The sequence below is a fragment of the Sparus aurata genome, chromosome 7, assembly GCF_900880675.1.
Source record: "Sparus aurata chromosome 7, fSpaAur1.1, whole genome shotgun sequence".
NCBI lineage: Eukaryota > Metazoa > Chordata > Actinopteri > Spariformes > Sparidae > Sparus > Sparus aurata.
In genome coordinates this window covers 15,148,394-15,168,426 of record NC_044193.1, presented here as the reverse complement: position 1 = coordinate 15,168,426, position 20,033 = coordinate 15,148,394, and the positions used below count along the sequence as shown (strand labels likewise).

At 42.4% G+C, this 20,033-nt stretch overlaps 1 protein-coding gene across 4 annotated transcripts in view; it reads right to left on the bottom strand.

The window, feature by feature from the left end:
• camkvl (CaM kinase-like vesicle-associated, like) overlaps positions 1-20,033 on the bottom strand; it is a 40,655-nt gene that overhangs the window by 3,883 nt on the left and 16,739 nt on the right. Inside the window, exons 2-11 of one of the 4 annotated variants that reach the window (XM_030423308.1) lie at positions 6,619-6,725; positions 5,166-5,297; positions 4,744-4,818; positions 3,843-3,981; positions 2,261-2,381; positions 1,524-1,599; positions 1,207-1,343; positions 528-606; positions 356-443; positions 22-30 (exon numbers count right to left, since the gene is read on the bottom strand). In XM_030423308.1, the coding sequence (XP_030279168.1) occupies positions 22-30; positions 356-443; positions 528-606; positions 1,207-1,343; positions 1,524-1,599; positions 2,261-2,381; positions 3,843-3,981; positions 4,744-4,818; positions 5,166-5,297; positions 6,619-6,713 (951 nt within the window). In that variant the 5' untranslated portion in view covers positions 6,714-6,725. The other 3 variants (XM_030423311.1, XM_030423309.1, XM_030423310.1) reach the window with 3 other exon arrangements.

Below are 20,033 nucleotides of genomic sequence, written 5' to 3'. Positions count from 1 at the left end.
CCTCATAATGAACTACAATACCTTTAACTCCTTGGAACCACATGGGGAAAGAGAGAAGAGGGTTATAACTGTTACTTATGGTGTTAGGTTGGCACTGCCATCTTGACTTCTTCCTTCTTTGGTCTTCTGCATTCTTACCTCCGGGACATCCTTAGGATCATCTCCATATCATTTGCAAATTTAAAACAAACCTCTGCAGGGTTGTATGCTAAGTGCAAACACCATTACAAATAAATCAGCTATAGTCATAACCAATGGTGTAACCTAACCTTCCTCATCCTTTTCTCTTGTTGCTTACTAAAATATCACCAATTTAATCTACTGCCACAGAAAGAGAGTGAGAGTGAATCCATACCCGCCATTTGGCCTTTGCAAAGTTCTTCTCGAACTGGGCACAAACACCATCTTTTAGGTTCTTCTCTGATGCACCATTTCCTGCAATCCTGGCACAAAGGACAGATAGTGAGCAAGTGAGCGCCAAATCCTGTATATGTGTGCTAAAATGTTGCTCTTGTGCACACAATTACCATTCATGCCAAAGTGCATCCTGTGCAGTGATTCTCAGCATCTGGTCCACCTCCATGAGTCTACAGACGAGCTCCTTAGCTGAGAGAAACGGTAAAGATGTGTTCTAATCATGTATGGTAACAATTTAGGCAAGAAGAGAGAATATAAAGTTTGTTGGTCGTAAATCGTGCATAATGATTAAACATTTGGTCATGAAGCTAAGTGATTAAAGCTGCTGTCATCGCTTTTAGCTTAACATCCTGCTGTTTGTAGTCAGCAATTCCCTCCCTTCTCCCTATGTCACTACATGAACAAGCAGCGGTATTAGCCAGACATAGCAGCAGACAGGAAGGTCCTGCTCTCCGCGTGTTCACGAGCAGACAGAACCGCCTCTTTATGGTGTTCTCTGTCCTGATTGGATAAAAGTAGGCAGAGATACCAGAAAATGTTCTCTTTCCCTGCATGAGCAGGAGGCAGAGAGACATGGGTTACTGACCAAACCTCAAAAAATCACTTACAGCAGCTTTAATATCTTACTTAGTAGTAAGAAGTAGTAGTCACCTTTAAATCTGACCTACAAATGGGCACGTATGTACAATATTAGACTTTTCTTTTCACTGCCAACACTTTTAATGCTTCATGCCAGAAAGAGAAAATTCAACTGGGTATTTATTGCCATCGTGTGGCAGAGCTATGTACCTGCAGGTGAAATGTCATCCCAGTACGGAGAATCAAATTCAAACTCGCCAGCAACGATGCGACAGAAGATGATGCGATTGTGTAAATCTGTGTTCTCCTCCTCCGTCTCATCATAAAAAGGAGGGTTACCTGATAGGCTGCAGAAAGGGGAACATACATGAAGAGAAGGAGGAATGGGAAGTCATTTTGTAAGCATGCAAGCAGCTCCTGAAAATGCCTGTTACAAATCAAACAGCGGTTATTCAGCTGCAGCTCAGCGCGTATTGTGTATAGTGCTTGTTGAATTATGGTTTTGGTATTTAGTAAAGGAAACTCACAGTATGAACATAATTACACCCACAGCCCAGCAGTCCACAGGACGACCATATCGGTGACGAGCCACCACTTCAGGAGCTGAGGGACAGCATAGAGAAGAGAAGATGTAGAGAGAGAGAGAGAGAGTGAGAGGGATACAGTTCTCAATTATAAACCATCAAAGGCCATTATTCAAAAATCTACACTGCGTAGACAAGAGCTCCCACTTGCACTCCCTCCTTGCTCATACCTTTTCCCATCAGGGCGTCCATCCCCTTCCCTTATTTATTTGTCTAATTACTCAGCTCAACATTATGAATAACTGTCCTGACCCTTCTCACCATAGAGAACCAGGCCAAAGCACAGTTCTGCATTCCAAGTTGCCCTTGCAAAAAACCTCAGAGAGTGGAGCGAGAGCGGAGAGTGGAGAGCCGAGAGCGAGACAGTACACGGGAGATCAGAGGCTATGAAAGGAGAGGAGGAGTGGGAGGAGGAGGTCGAGGGCTAGGTGCTTTCAACTCTGTGTGTGTGTTTCACGTCTGTGCTTTTTTACTATTACCGTTTATCTCTGACAGATTATAATTTTCAAAGGAAGAAGGAAGTAAATAACTCAAAAAAGGTTAAAACAAGCCTGCATGCCTATATTCACAAAAGCAGACAAAGCTAATGGTTGGACATGAAATGAAGATGAGAAATAAAGGAACAAAAGGAATACAGTTGTGTATAAAATCAGAAGAAAGGGCAATAGAGAGTATCCTACCCAGGTATTCTGGTGTTCCACAAGGTTCTGTGATGGGCCCATTCTCAAACCTGGACAGGTAGAAATCTCGCAGCACTACTTTCTGGTGGTTGTTTTCTGTGTAGTACATCAGGTTTTCCAGCTAAACAAAATGAGGGGACAGAATAAATAATGTCATAATATCAAACATACATAAACTGAAGCACCCATGTTAACCTGCCACCTTGACCATGAAGGTGACACTACTCTAATGGCTACAATATAATATGGAATAGAGTATTCATAGTATACATTTTAGAGAATATTGTAGCTCAAAAACAAACCTGACTAAAGGTACGGACTGAGAGAAAAATGCACAATCACAAATGCCTCGGCTACTTCAGATCCAAGAACAGCACCATGCATGGATCAATACACAGCATAGTAGGGTTACTGATATTTCAGAGCCGTGGTCGAGGCCTTAGATTCTAACTTTCACATACCTTATTAAGAATACGGCTCAATGATACAAGCAGACCAGACTAGCATTAAACACCCCTTCTGCCCCTGCACTCACTATAACACACGGGATGGAGAGTGGGGATGTCAAGGTTAACAAGGGGGGTGCATTTTGGTCATTTTGCAAGGATGAGGGATCACATCCCCCCTTCATCACCCCTCAGATTGCCTACTGACCACACTGTATGGGAGCTGATACCATATCAGAAATCATATTCAATCAGAAATCAGAAATGTACTGAGAACTATCCTACAACTTGATCGTAGAGTCAGCAAAGACCTTATCTTGTATTGCATTGTAATGTCTTGATGGAAACATAGATTAATGGGCACAAAGACGATTGGCGTCAGTTGCCATTAAACTGTTAAATGCTTTAGATGAGTCAGCTGACCTTTACTCTGTGGTTTGTGATGATAGCGATGCTGTATGAACCCCAGGTGATGTGGTTGGGTGATGACAGATATTTCTTGTGTTACAAGAGCCAGTTTTTTGTCAGTTTTATATATTTTATCAGATCTTTAATGAATAGTATTCATGGTCAAGTGTTTGTGAGTTTTGTGTTCAAGCTGAAAGACAAATTTCCTCTTGGGGACCATTAAGTCAAAGTTTAATAATTATTTCTTGAAGATGAAAGTGTCTTTATGAATCCATGTCTATTTCCGCATTGATCTGAAGATGCCATTTCATACAGTGTATTTGAGTCCACACCATATAGACTGAAAGGCAATCACAGCTTCTACCAGTAGGGGGAGTCGGAAGCCCAAGAGAGGCTGCAACCCCAGCCTAATGTGTTGATGAAGGGGGATAGGATTTGAATCTGTCTGCATATGCCTCTGTGCATCACTATAAATTGCATTAAGCAATAGAGAAAGTGTTTACTCCCTTGCTAAAAAGATGAAATGCTGGGTCATTAGCTGAGATGGCACTAAGTGAATTGCTTTAATGTCTCAGTTGAGTTTCTTCTGACTGGATATTTCTTTCTGGGGTGTGACGGAAAAGACGGCCACTCACTTTATGACATTCTTTGTCATGCATCTGATTGCATTTTTTGAGGATTGTGTATCTTACACAGCAAGGAGAGGGAGAAAGAGAGTGAGCGTGTACCTTCAGGTTCCTGTGAACTATGTTGAGGGAGTGTAAGTACGCCACAGCTTCCAGTACTTGTCTGATTACATTGGAGGCATCTCTCTCTGTGTAATTGCCTTGGTCCAGAATCCAATCGAACACGTCTCCTCCTGTGGCTCTGCACGCAGTCAAACACACACAAACATCAGCGTACACGTCACCAAATCTACCAATAAAAGTGCGCGCAAGTTGGCGCCACATGTTGCAGCACATTAATCCACTTTGAGCTTTCGCTAACACAGTTATCAAAAGCCCTGTGCTCCTGTGTTTGTTGCCCATTAGTGAGGCAATCTGCTTCTACGGGCCTAAAGCTAGCGCTGCTGAGCAATTAAAAACTATACTATTGGTCATTACTCTGAAAAGACTTGGTTAACTTCCGAGAGAGTAGAAATGATGGGTGCGATCATCACGTATTGCCTGCAGCAGGAGGGCTATTGCTTCGGCAAATGTGAGCCACAAACAAACACCAGGTACACAGATGACTGCAATCGCTTTGAGTGCTGTCCATCTCCGCCTGTATGCTTTCAAATAAAAATCGCAAATGTTGAAAGTGCACTAGTCACAAGTGACGCAGATCGGGCCCCGCTCTGGCGCATCGATCCGGAATTCTCTGTAGAGACCCTATTACGGCAAAGCAGTGCTTCAGGAGCACTGAGTAATGTCGAGTGTTACTAAGAGCAAATATCTCATAAAATCAAACACCTTCCTCTGTTGCTGAGGGGAGCAATAGAGCACACAGTAATAAGAGGGTAGGCCCTTTAGCTGATTGATCTGCGTGTGTTCAGGTACATGGAGGCACATGCACAATTAAGACACACACGCACTTGAGTACACTTTGTCAGGGAAAATAAATAGTGACGAAGAGAAAAGAAACACTCACAACTCCTGGATGATGAGGTATTCTTTCCGGGTCTCGAATGTGTCTATCAACTGAAGGATGTTTGGGTGGTTGACCCTGGAACAGCAACAAGAGTTAACAGACTGTAACATCACAAAAGCAAAAGGGTCTCTTAGGAAATTGAAAGGCGCTAACCATTCTGTGGCGTCTGAAAAATGTTGAGTACAAAGAAGATCATGTGGGTGTAAATCTCTGTAGCTGGTTAGATACTTCCCAATCAGTGTAAAGCAGACGTTGCCTACACTTGAGCTAACAGCATTAAATGAAGTTATTGCATGGATCGTGTGACTTGAAATATGAACAGAAAAGTAAGACAACATTCTCTCATCTCATCTCATCTCATCTCATCTCATCTCATCTCATCTCATCTCATACACCCATCTGTCCACAGACTGACTGCGTACAATTTCAGGATCATGATTTCGTTCTTGGCAGCCTTGCGGACTTTCCTGCCGTCTTTCTTGAGGAATTTCTTGCAGACAAACACCTTGTCTGTTTGTCTGTCCTTGGCCAGGCACAGCTCACAGAACTCCTTCCTACGCAAGAAGCAAAAAGGAAATAGAAAGACGGACAGACAGAGGAAGGCAGAGAAAGTAAATATAATGTAATAGCATGAAAGAAGTGTTTTGGTGAGAGACACACACACACACACAGCATAATATTCAAATTAGGGAGACAAAGTGCACTGACTGTTGTGGTGGTGAAACACAGTGAAAGAATTTAATTAGGGGGAGAGTCGTTGGGTAGAATAAAAGGGTCATAATAAATCTCAAATGGGTCTATTGCTGCCATCAGATGGGCATCGTCTGGGTTTGAGCCTTTGGGGCATACAGTACTGTGTGAAGCAAAAGTAAACTACGACATTTCACATTAAATGTTTCATGTGCAATAAACACTATGAGGGAATCTGATGTTTTTCTTTCCGTCCTTCTTTCTTTCTTTCTTTCTTTCTTTTGTTCTCTGATTAAAAAACACAACGTAAAATGCAAAGCAACAAGCACATACTTTATCTTCACAACAGCCTTAGTGACTTTATCTTCCTCGTTCCCATAAAAATTAAGACGAGCGCATATACAGCAAATGTGTGCACTTAATTCTGAGTTAATGTGTGTGCGTGTGTGTTATATAAAAGATGAGCAGAAATCTCTGAGGCCAGATGCCGATGTTGCCATATGGCCTCTTACACTGATTGGTGTGTGTGTGTGTGTGTGTGTGTGTGTGTGTGTGTGTTTGTATTTGTGTGTGTGTGTGCCTCCAATGTGTCAAGGAGAGGTATTCAAGGGACGGAGACGGCCAGTCAAAGCAGCTGACTGTCAGCTCTTTGAAAATAGGTCTGAAAATGTTTTAACTAAAAACGTCTCTTAAAGGTGCACTACGTAGTTTTGAGGATGACGTTTAAATCAGAGGAGAAGGATCCTCATTGCCATAAAAACCCCCCAAAAAACAAAAATAAACATCTTTCTTTAAACTGAATAAACAAACTAACCGACACAATCTTGTATTGTTTTACTTTGTTTATATTTGGTGGACCCTGCCACCTTTCTGGCTTCAAACAGTGTTCTGGGAACCTTATTTTCCTCTGAGAACAGCTTGTTTATTCCAGTTTGTATTATCACCTCATTGATATTGCAAATATTAATATCTTCTTTAAAACTACATAGTGTAAGTTTGTTACATACTAGCCTCATGCTATTTTTTCAGTGAAACTGTTTCATATGTCAAAGTAAATCTACAGGGACAATAGATCAAATTCAATTTGAAATAATTCATGAAGAGTATAAAGATCGCTGGGGAATATAGGAGCATGCCCATGAATTCTACATGGGAGTGGAGGAAAAAAGCCACACGCATACTTACGCTCGGAGGACTTGTCCAATTTCATATTTGTCCGTGACATCAGACATGCTATCGTAAGACCGCCCATCTCGCAGGGCAAGGCACCCAAATGGCATGACGGCATTCACCTAAGAAGTGAACAAAAAAACATTTAAATCATTTCACTACAAAGGGGGTAGAGCATGAATTATTTTGATGGTACCTTTAGGTAACAGACAGATAAAGAAGACAGACAAATTGGCGCAGACAAGCATGTCAAAGAGGAAATGAGGTACTGATCAAACATTATGAAAGCCCCCAGTGGTTGTAGTCAAAAACACACTAAGGGAGCAATATTACTATTAGCCTTGAAAACACACAGTTCATTGGATAAACCACAGACGCAGCCAAGTCAACTTCTGAACGAATCTGGATACTAACGCTTCTGGCAGCCTGGTTGCGTGCCAGCCTTGTCAACAGATACTAAGCTACCCGCTAAGCTTCTATCTACTGTGCTAAAGTCTGCAGATTCTGTGCAACGTCTGTCAAGTTCAAGTTAAACTTTATTTATAAAGGGCAGTGTCCCTGTGTCCCTAAAGCAGCTGGCCTCTTTAGCAATCACTGTGGACCGCGCGTCACACCGACAGCGCTGGGTTTTAATGACGGGAAAATTAGTTCTTGTTTGTAGTTTGCGTGTGTGAGTTTGGATTTATCTGTCTAGATCAGTAGTTCATGACCTTTTAAACTCCTCGTTTCACCTCATGGTAACGCTCGCTGTTAGTATTGTGCCTGAAAATGCTCTTCACGAGGAAAAAACCCCAACATTCTGAGGATTACATACAGTATATACAGTGTGTGTATATATATATATGTACTCTACCAGCACATTCTTCTTTTCATGTCCACCCTGAAATAGCTTGTGACCCCACAGGAGGTCCCAAACGCCCAGGTAGAAAATCAAGGATCTAGATAGTGAATCAGCAATCGATATACCATCTCACCACAGTCCTCAGGCAATCCTCACCCACATCCTTTAACACTCCATCTACTGTAGGAGACAGATTCCCTGGAAGATTTAGCCATCTATCCTCAAGATCCTTTCTCCTCTCTGAAAAACCTGACATACCCCGTCCTGTTGGGTGATTAATTTCTGTTGGTTTGACTCTGCCTGAGTGGACGTACACTTGACCAAGTCAGGAAATATGTGATAAGGGGACAATTGAGAGAGAGCTCAGATTAATGTGAGTGATGCTGGAGGCAGCTGGTATTGCTGTGAAGATGGCCTCAGGATTTGTGTGTAAGTGGTGGGAGACAGAGAGAAAGAAAAAGAGAGAGAGAGAGAGAGAGAGAGAGAGAGAGAGAGAGAGAGAGAGAGAGAGAGGGAGGAAAAGATGGAATTGAGAAAAGAGAGAATTATAATAGAGAGGACTGAGCACAGAAAGACAATTGAAATCCTCTGAGGTAATGGCATTTTGCAGATGCTAATTTAGGATTAAGAAATGAATACCAGCTATATAAAACCCTCACCATCTCTCTCTCTCTCTGTCTCTCTCTCTCTCTCTGACAGGGCCAGAGGTGCTTCTGATCTATGATGGAGGCGGGGCAGCAGAGCACTGTGTAATCCCACTGCTGGCCCTAATCTCTAATCTGTACACCTAATCCAGAGCGCTGGGATGCGATGTATGTGTGTGCGCGTGCGTGCCTGAGTTTATGTGTGTGTGTCTAACTGAGAGCAAAGGTTGATGGGGATATGTCACATGTGCCGATACATATGTGTGCGTTTGTGTGTGCGCGCACATGTGTGTCCATATGTGTGCCCTCATGTGTGTGTGTGAGTGTAATGCCCCACTGAGAGTGAGGGGAGTTTAATGGTGGATTGAAAAGGCCTAGTTTTGCCAGGAGATTACATAAGCACAGCAACATTCCCGTAACTCGGTCCAGGACAGTGAAGGTGAAGGCCGGCTTGGTGTGAATGGAGCACATGAATGCCTGTGGGAACAGCGTGTCCCCACTGAAATATGGTGACAACTGCCAAGCATCACATGTCATTTGTCAACAAGGGTCATCAGATACACTCGCCAATAACTTTTCAGTGGCCTGAGCACTGTGTTGCCACACAGCTGTTTCTATTCTCTAAATTCAAAGATATACCTGAATAGTCCCATTCACATAGGTCAAATAATCTTTTTTTTTTTGCTTAGGAGGGTTCCTAACAGTGAAATGACCCATAACAGAGTGAAATGACCCATAAATATCAAAGTGGCAGCTGTGATAACATCTGGGCAATTCTGTAAATGCTACAGAAAAGTCCTTTATTATATCCTTTGGCATAAAGTATGCACTCACAATTGCATATGGCCCTGGCTTAATGCAGGTAAAGTCTGAAGCGGTCCAGGTGTAAAATGTCAGAACTTTACAAAATTTGGCTGACTGTAACAAAATGATGTCTTTTCGGCAAGTGTGAACCCTCAGCAGTGCAGCCTCCTTGCATAAATGGACAAAATAAAGGCGAAAACGACACATGTGGCACTTTCATACTGTGAAAGTATGAAAGTGCTGTAAATACTGTAATCTACTTTTTCATCCTACCCCCTTCCTGTGGGTGCTGCCATTGTGTTTGTGACATTTATGCCTCGTTTCCTCACACGTATGAGTACGGAGGCGAGTCAACCCGGAAGTCCATTCATTACTATTATAACATCCGTAAAAACAACAATGTTGGGGATGTGCTTGTGTTATGACAAAATCACTGAATGTATCTTTACACTGGCATTAACTTTTTTTTGCTAACTTTTCTTCCCATTTCTCCAGTCGCGACAGGTGTAACTTTACTCTTACTTCTCTTTTAAATATTAACTTCTGGAAGGTTTGACTGGCAGCTGGCGTTATGAACACTATCAGCTAACCACCTGTATGTTTGAGGTGTGAAGTTCAGTTTATGGTCTGTCCTTTCTTTTCCATACTGTACTTGTTGGTCCTTATTCTTTCGTGTCACTGGTGAACGTTTCTCGCCCTAAAAACTCAGATGCCTTAAAAACACCATACCTGCAGAATACTGAGTCAGTACCAACCTTGAAGTTGGCTGAGAGTAGGAGGCGATATGGGAGGATATGAGAAGAAGGAGATGAGAGGAGACGGGTGGAAAAAATGGGAGATGAGGAAAGAGGTGAGAAGCAACGGGAACAGAAAGGCAAGGAGAAAGGTACACTGTGACTAAGTGAAAAGGTGGATAGAGAAAATAGTGTACATGAGAACAAAGTGTAAAACACTGAACTGCAGAGGCAGATTGAGAGTACCTCTCAACCTCACAGTTTCACAGCTATGTGTGTGTGAATGTTTGCACAGGTGAATGTGTGTGTATGTGTGTCTCCATGCACATGTGGGTGCATGTAGGTATTAAATGTGTTAACAGGCTATGTGTGATAATGCACTGTGTCACTCATATTAGGGAGCGAATGAGGGGCTGTCCCCCAAAGTCTGAAAACACTTGAAGGCATGCTGACAGGGCAAACTCTCCGCAAAACAAATTCATGGCACGCACTCTTAAAGGTGGCACAAAACCAGAGATAAGAACGAGCACCACAGCGGATCGCACAGCATATCACAGCTGCTTCAAATCTGCAAAATTTGGATTTGCGCTCTGGCTGCTTTGACACTAAAACGGCAGAAATGATTAATGTTGTCAAACACGTTTTTAAAAAAATCTGCAGGCTGCATCCGATGTCATCAGTGGTATGTAGTGAAGCTGTCACTTATCAATGTGACGGTGAATATCTTATTTCTGAAATGATGCTTGCAACCAGTAAATGAGCCAATTTTAGTCAAAATACTCAACCTTATTGTTTCAGGATAAACAGCTTGAGATGTAGCCTCTCGTTTTTAAAGGGGGCCCATAAGCCATACTTCATCACACAGATACTGTATATTTGATAAAAAGGGAACATTATGGGTTTTAGATTTAAAACAGTGTTTAAATAGAGGTTATGTTATGTCCATATAGTATTTGACGATGCACAGTTAAAAAGGGGGTTGTGCATCAACAGGTTGGTTCTGACTTCCTGTCTCAAAAGCTAATGCAAGGCGACATACTGTTATGTACAGAGGGATGAAAATATGTAATAGCTTACCATCAGACATTTCATATTTTACAATTAAAACTGTTTTTAGAAAGGCCCTGGAAAAAAACTAAAGGAACAGAACCTCCAGCCAAACAGATTTTGCTACATAATATCAGACTATATGAACAATAAAGGCTTACTCCACCAATTTTTACAGATCAAGTTGTGTTGACAGGTCTTGGGCCGTACCACTGAATATTTGAAAGAAAAAAGTAGTATCAAGCCTTAATTGGCTGCAGAGGAAGCTGTATGTAATCTGAAAAATTACTACATTACCCAAAATGCTATTTAGCCACTGAGTGACATTGTGAAGGTAATTTACTAGATTACATGCATCTCCTTCTGGAGCCACAAAAGGCTTTATACTACTTGTTTCACATATGATGTAGTACTCCTTGGGACCTGTAAACATGCTTCAATGTGTAAAATTGGTGGAGTTACCCTTTAATGAGGAGTTTTCCTTACAATGTTTCCTGTTAATTTTACTGAGCTTTTCTGTGCTTTCATACTTTGTGGGTTCTGTTGCTCTGATTAGTAATTGCACTACTGTTGATTCATGGGGGGTTGTTTTGTGTTTGTAGCTGATTTGTTTTGTTCTCTTTCTGCCTCGGGTGCTTAATTGTTTTTTATCGTGATTTGATTTATATCTGTGTGGACCCCAGAAAGAATAGCTTCTACTTTGGCAGTGGCTTATGGGGATCCAAATGAATAATTTTAAATAAATGTGCCTAGATTCTGACAGAGAGAGACTAAATTAGTTTTGAAAAGTGAGTTAGGGATGTCTAACTCTACTTAATTAATTCAACTTAATTTCAAAATGAGTCAGTGTTTCCAGGAGTGTGTAGGCACCTGTTTTGCCATCACAGGCAATGATGGCACTTGTCTCTTCATAGCAGCTCTCATCCGATCATGTAACAGGTGCGGATGCTTCAAAATTAAATTCTGTTCATAATGAGGGTGCAGGCAACGGGTCACTTTGGCATTATGAAAGAAAACTGAAATGAGAACTACTGAATGGATCTTTGATTTAATTCACATAGTTTTAATTCAAATCTGTATACCTCCTTATGAACAAGGGTGAGAGAATGTCGTCGTGCGACACAAAATGAAGAATTATTTTGCATCGTTTAGTATATTTTCCTTATGCTTTTTGAAATGCACACCCTTTGGCACCCTCACACTCAGGTGCGAAGGAACGCCGTGCTATCCGAGAAAACATCACACTTCATCTTTGGCACCTTAAAATCAGATTGCTATTGCGTGTCTCTCTGCGTCTGAGTGTGTCAGTGTGCTTGTTCACAAGTGTTGTGTTTAGGTTGCAGTGAGGCTCAGAAATGAATCAAATGGAATAGAATATCTTTTTATCAGCTCAGAGGGGAAGTGTTTCAGAGGTGCTCGGCGTCAAGGTTATTCTAAGAAAATCTGCTATTTGCTGGCACTCATCTCTTTAGCCATCCTATCCTATTAAGCACAAGCTCAGTCCAACAGGGAGAAAAAAAGAAAGAAAAATGGTGCATGTTGCGGCTCCATGCTAAATACAAAATGCAAATAGACTGACATGCTGAAGAGGGAGCAGTCTATCACAGTATAGGTGAATGTTCTTTGTGACAAGCTTGACTATGTGTGTTACGTAAATATTTCATCGGCTGCTGTTGCGAAGCTACTTCTGCAGAGTCCCTTTGTGTTGTCAGTCAAGTCGAGGTGTGTCGGCGTGTCCTTGTCACTGTCACGCAGATGCAGCGCAGCGATAAACCAACAACATTATCACTATCAGCATCACCCCAACACAAATCCTGATATCTGCACAATGTGATTAAGAGATGCCGCATCGGCTTTGTTAGGAGGTGGCACGAGATCTTCGGTACGATAACACAAACAAGAGAGAGGGAGAGACGCGCGAGAGAAGCGCGCGTGAGAAAAATACACTGACAAATATGTCAATGTTTGCCTCGGGAGACGACGAGTCGGAGCAGCAGAGGGTCTGTGGACGACCTCGGGTTACTTCTGCCTGTGTGAACAAGAGATGACAGGCCTCGCATGTCACAGCACTAACCACCTGAGTTACACACATGCACACACATGCACACGACTGCATGACCGCCACAAGGAGCATACATCACATGAATTATACAGCTCAGTGCGTGCCACTATATGAGTGTCCTAACGTGACAGAGAGGCATACTGGATATATGTGTCCCTCATTAGTGTTCGACAAGTCACTGCCTATATCAAGGCTGTATGGGCACAGGTGTGTGGTTCCACAGGAGTCCCCCCCCCCCCCCCCCATAGCTTTCATCTCGTCATTCTGCCCTCACCCATCCCCATTTCAGTGGAGCCGGAAAGGTTCAATCAAGGCGATTCTTCAGGGAAACATCAGGGGTTACGACTGATGCGACAAACCCCAACTGTTCTATCACTAATGGAAGATTCTGGACATGTTTGCCATTCCTGCACATTACAGCCACTGAGGACATATTCACGTGGCGGCCATTTTCTTCTGACATCACACTCAGCGTGGGAGGCTCAAATGTTGCACTGCTGCGCTCCAGGTTGCCTGTAAGTCCTATAAATGTAGGGAATCTGGTGAAAGTCCGGAGGGAAGTCCGGCCATCTTTTAAGGAAAAACAACATATTTGATCATAACGTTAGTGTTCAACCATTCCCTGGCTAACATTATCGTTAGATAATGTAGTATTAGCCTACGCAACACGATAGAAGAGGCGTAAATGTATTCTGTAATATCAACAAACATCTAGGACACAAAGGCGGTTGGATGCTATCTGCTATTAGCTATTTGCTAATGGGTTATCAAATATGATTTTTAGTCTTGAAATATGGCCTAATTTTCATCAGATTCTCACTAGCATCATCTCTTCAGTTGCTGCTAGTGAGAATAGCAGCACATTATCCCAGCATTCGAGCGTCTCACCCTGAGTGTGACGTCTGAGGAAAATGGCTACCATGTGAATCCGTTCTATCCTACAGCACCAGCCCCTTCATGTACGAGTGCACGAGTAAAGGAAATAAATAAATTGATGAGGCATTTGCATGTTCTCACACCTTTGGCATAATGGAAGGAAATTTTCTGTGTCCCAAAAGCCCTCCTGGGTGCAATTAAGCGCGCCATTACCATCAGGTCTTCCACCTTTAATAAGATTAGCAGTAACACTTTGCTCTCATTGCAATCATTTGTGTGCTCCTTGCGTGCAATTCAGTGTGCGTCTCTTCATCTGTGCATAACAAGACCTGACAGTTGCTGCCTGTTCCTTATTGATCAACCAAGACCACCCATGATTTACTTGACTTAACACACATTGACTTTTCGCTTCAGGTTTAAACTTTCCCTCAATCCACAGCCTTAGATAAGAATTGCATCAAGCGCAATTAGGAAATAATAACGCGTTTAATAATCTAGACGCAGCTGAAAGCCCTTTTATGTTGTCTTTAATATCTTTATCGCCTACAAAAAGAATATAACAACATTAAACATTAAACAGAAATCAGTCCAATGACTTCCTAATGAGCTCGTTGCCCGAGTTGACGAACGTGTGTGTTCGATATTGAGAGGCGCCTGAGGTCAGTCCCAAGCCTTATCAGGATGCTGTGACGGGAAAGTGGGGCAAATATGGGAGTTGAGGATGGCCGCGGGAGAGAAGAGCTGATAGTGATGAAGAGAAGAAGCAGATGAAAGGCCAATTATCAGCATTACCGTGCTCCTTAGAATTGCGAGCGCTAAGGATACAAGAATGATAAAGAGGGCGAATGGATTACCATTTAAAATACACACACTTATACATACAACTTACAGTATTAAGAGTTACGCATATGTGCGTATCATGTGTATATCTTTGTGTGTGTGTGTGTGTGTGCTGCATCTGTACCCATTACATTTGCTTCTTCCACTGAGTTCCCAGTAAGGGGTCTTCTCTGAGCTTGTTATAAACACTAATTCCCTTATTGCTCTCATCTGAGGCCTGTGCATGTGTTTGGTGTGTGTGTGTGTGTGCGTGTGTGTGTGTGTGTGTGTGTGTGGCTGCGAGGCATACACAAGGCCAGAAACAGGCTTAATAAGGAAGCGCTCTAATGAAAATTCATCACATCTGCCCAGACATAGAAAGAGCAGGAGAAAGCCGCCCCCAAATGCCGACACATATACCAAATTCATGCAATCACGCACACACGCACATACTGTATAAACACACAGCACATGCCTTATTCTGAATGATACTGTAGGTAACTTACACTGCTCTGTCAGAAAAATCTCCCCTCCTCACCTTTCACTCTCCTCTCCTGTGTGTGCTCTGTTTCCTGTCCCCTCATTAGGAGAGTGGATCTGTGCAGGTCTAACACAGTAAGTGTGTCCTCAGGGAGAAGGGCCACAGAGTTGCTTTTTTTTATCATTTGGACATGAGTGTGTGTCTGTGTGCATGTGTGTCTGTAGCTTACGTAGAATGATGCAATGACTAGCTGACAGGCCCGCTCTTTCTGACACTAGAATAGCCTGAGGCAAGACCTGCAGGCACACACATACACACTGTAAGTGTACAATTCGCTGACTGAACGATGGATAGTGTGTTTTTTTGCGAATGTGTGTGTGTGAGTGTGTGTTAGTAACTTTCTCACTAAATCTGGGAGTGTGTGGAAAAAGGACAGAATCCTTCCTCTTCAAGTTAGACATCAAATCAAAATAGATAATCAGATCGTGAGCGACAGAGAGACAGAGAGAGTGCTGAGGAGGAGAAAAGGGAAGGCAATCGTAAATAAATTATATAAATCTATTGCACAAAGTGTATATATGTGCCTCACACATTTAGAGTCTTTTTTTACGAATAAGAAATATTCATGAACAACACCATGAGCCTGCTCTCTCTCAGTGTCTTTCCAATCTCTCTGCCATGTGGTTTTGTGTTGTTTTCGTGTTCTGCTGTCTCGTCTGTCTTACCCTTTTCTTCCTGTGGAATAAAAGCCATCTGTTCCAATGGACCCCTTCCCCCCCACCTTCCCACCCTTTCTTTGAATTATCCTGTAATGTAATGCTTAATCCTCAACATGAAGGCAGGAGTTCAGATGGGAGCATTGCGAGCTGTAGGTCACTCCTGATTTAAATACCAGCATCAGCTTTTTTAAGATAAAAATGTATGTTATTGACAAGTTTAAAAGGTCCTTCAATATATGCTTGTTTTACACCACTGGTTACACATATTACTGTTCATTAAACTACATTGTACCACTTTTATTTTGTGCTTAGGACAACTGAGAGTCCACAATCATAAGAGCTTGGCGAGGATGTACTTCGTCAAATTGTTCAGAATGACTATGCTAGCATTGTGGTATTTTCAAGTAATGTTTACTCTGTTCATCGTCTTTGTTTTGAATATCTGCATGCTAACATTTGCTGATTAGGAGTAGAAAAAAAGGATGTTAAATCTGAAAATAGAAATTTTGAAATGATGATGGCAAAGAGGAAAAGTTAAAGGATCACAAAAGTGATACTGATAAAATCCTTGGAGAAAAAGGATGTGGGAACCAAATTTCACGGCGCTTCATCCGATATTGTTGGAACATTTCACTTAAAGGGACAAAGGGTGTGTAACGATTTAAGTAATTTATTAACTCAAATCAACGTCTTCGTTCATAAGTAAGTCCTCATTGGTGTACAATTACCTCTGCCAACAATCTGACTCATCCTGCTGAGCGAAGAATTACCTATCTGAATATACATAGCACGGGCAAGCTCTATGGAGGCCGCCATGTCTTTCTGGTTTTAAAAAAACTATGGACTGCCGAGAGGGACACAAAGCACTACGTGGTACTACGTAGTAAGGCTAAACGCATATTTGTGATCCATTGATCAGCTGGTTGCTTTTTCCTTTGCATGGCAGCTGGGTTCTTGAGTAATATCCATCCTGCCAGGCTTCAAGTTAGGTGCTTGGGTCCGAACCACAGCTCTTCAGACGAATCACTGGCAGCTACAGGCCTGGAACTGACTGTTCGGTCAGGTTAGCATAGCTGCTTTAGCATCAGTTATATCAGAACTGGGGAATATTTCTTCACTGAAAGAACAGTAAAGAACAGCACTAAAGGCAAAGATGTTTTCACCCTTCTCTTTACTTCGGCAAGTTTGAGGTACCAACTGGCTCCGCTTGTGGTATTGTTCTCCTACTACATCACATGGCTCATTGATCTTTGATTGATGTTAGCCTGTGATGGACAGCAATAGACAGATGGCTCATCCATTTATCTGCTGAGTAAACCAGAAGTGGGCCTCCATTTTCCAAACAGTTTACAAGGACACCTTTTCAGGTGTCTGTGTGTGGCATATTGGGTTGATTTGCTTTGACCAGTGGCAAAATACTATGATTCTGACTGTCTCACGACAAAAAAATTAAAGTATGCAAATGGAATACATGTAACACATGCACAATGTTATACCATCTAATACCCCTGTCCTGCAAGAAAACCCATATTTGTTAAGCGTCTGTAGTTCGGTTTTTCATGAGACCGTGTCAGGGAGGTATTGATTGAATTTTCAGCAGACTGAGATCATAGTTTTGTGGTTTTGTTGCCCTTTATTGCATTATAGTAATGGGTGCACCTCACCCACATTTCGTCTCACATCCTATATGAACAGCACTTTTCACTGTGGGGCTGTGAGCATGTGTGCCTGAATGGAGCGAGGACAAACATTAAACCTGCCTGGGTGCAACAATGATTTTTTTTTTTTTAATTACAATCAATACTCTCCATTGTTTGTAGGCTTTTGTAACCCCAAGTGTATATTAGCACAGCTTTCTGTGTACTGGTGAATGCATGACTGATCTTACCCAAGATGTCCACCACTGACTGAATCTGTGTTGCACCTGTGTTGCCTCCTGCAGCAGCCAGCTTTCTGTTTGAGGTTTTATTCCTGGTAGTTTGTCTTTTTGACTGTTTCCAATAATGTGGATTAAATTGAAAACACTACATTCTCTCTTGATGTTGGCCTTCAGTCTGCCCTAAGCAGGCCTTTTATGATACAAAATACCCTCCTGTGTGGGCTCTGTTGATCTGAAATTGCCCGTCTTACACTATAATGAGAGGGGGGTCAACCTCACATTAAAAAATGCCCACTTACAAGCAAAGAAACACCTTGTTGTTGCTTACAGTTATCTCTGGTCCTTCTGGGTTCTCTTATGTAGTCTGTCTGTATATCACTGTCTGCCGTTTGACAGCTGAACTTGGCTTGGCTTTCTAAGTCTTTAAATGCCCCCTTAAATGTTCAGCAGGGTTGAGGTCAGGTGACTGTGGAGGAAAGTCCATGTTGGTCAGGACTCCTTGGTCTTTCTTGGTCTTGCGAAGGTTTCAGTTGAGTTTGGGGTCATTCCCCTGCTGCAGTGTCAATCCTTCTCCACAAAGATGCAAACCAGAGGGTGGAGCATAAAATATGAATAACTAGAAAACACAACAAAACTATGCACAAAACTATGTGCTTCACTTACGCATGCAGATTGGGAAAGTTGCAAAGCGTTTGTGGTGCAGAAAGAATTGCCATGCGAGGCAGACACAACTGTGTCGCACATGGCTCACGTGTCAAGCATAGGAGCACTGAATTGAGCCGCTTCTGTCAGCTTCAACACACACACACCTCACAGAACACAACATAAATGCTTTCAGCAGACATTTGAGTTTAGTCAAAAGGGCGGAGAGAAGAAGGAAACGTTGCTAATGTATCAGAAGTGTGAGAAGAGCAAGATCACTCTAACATTCACAGGATATGAAATACTCAAGGAGAAGCTATGTGGAAACCTCATGGCCTTGCTGCATGCGCGTGTGTGTGTATTATACATGTGTGTTTGTGACTCGGGACTCGGGGGTCAGTGGAGAAGAACAACATTGGATGTGAAGTGTTTTTTTCCTCCCCAGAAATCTGTAGCACAGAGTTGAAGAGTTGCACGCTCACACATACTGGAGAAGCACACAATATATCAATGACTGAAAATGCTGCTCCCCTCAGGAACATGAGCTGATGCTACTTTTACCGCCCAACTTAATTTGTGTGTGTGTGTTACAGGGGCACTTTTGGTTACACTTCATCCACTTTCGGATGATTGAGAAACACTCCTGTCAAGGGAGAACTCTTTCACTCTCTCTCTCACACACACACACACACACACACACACACACACACACACACACAAACACACACCTCTGTTCACTTTCTGTGTTTCACACATACAGACCCACTAATGCACCAACCCACGATACACCTACATACACACTCACATTCGGGCAAATTCAAATGCACACATACATGTGTTTAGCCATTGGTCTCATTGTTAGGCTTGCCCCCTCTGGGGAATAAATTAAACTGCAAAACCTTCTTTCCCAGCATCCATTTGTGTGTGTGTGTGTGTGTGTGTGTGTGTGTCCATGCACACATGAAGTTGTGTGTGTGTCTCCATTGATCACGACCACATTAATTCATTTCTTTTGTGGCCAACGCGGCCTTTAGACACACCGCACAGAGTGCCTCTCCAAAAAACCCCAGACTTCAATTGAGAGGCTCACTTCACACCTTAGTGTGCATGCACACACGTGCACACACGTGCACACACATGCCCACGTATACAAAGTAAGAAACTCAAACATACACATATACAGTCTAACACACAGACACAAGCTTTCACAGATTCTGACACTGTCATATAGCCCTCTAGCACTGTTTCTCCCAAGTCGGGATGCTCAACTAATTAGCAGCAGAGAAATCTCCACTGTCTCCACAGTTTTACTCCATTCCTTCACTTCTGTCTCACAATAAAACTCTGTATGTTACATATCCTCTGACTTAGATGCCAAGTAAAAGTAGCTAATGCCAAAAGTAGTTCAACTTTATTTTGATCTATTCCTGCTTGTCTCTTCTGTCCCTCACATGAGTCCTTCCTATTCCCAGTATCTTATGTTTCCAGGGTCCTATGTGGGTCATATGTTCCCCAGTTCTACATTTGCGTTCTCCCAGGGTCCTATGTTCCCCAGCTCTAGAACTAGTGTAGGAGGGTTAATTAGTGCTAGCAGAATATTAAACTTGGAATAATATGGAATATAGGACCTTGGGAACATAGGACCTTACAAATGCAGGACCTCCATTCCAAATGCGCACTGGGAACAGAGGGCCCTGAGAACATCGGTCCATCAGAACATAGGACCATGACAACATAAGTCCATGAGAACATAGGACTATGAGAACATAGGGCCTTGGGAATATAGAACCTTAAGTATATAGGACCATGAGAACATAAGACCTTGCAAATACAGGACCTCTATATCCAAGGGGCACTGGGAACATAGGACCCTGAGAACATA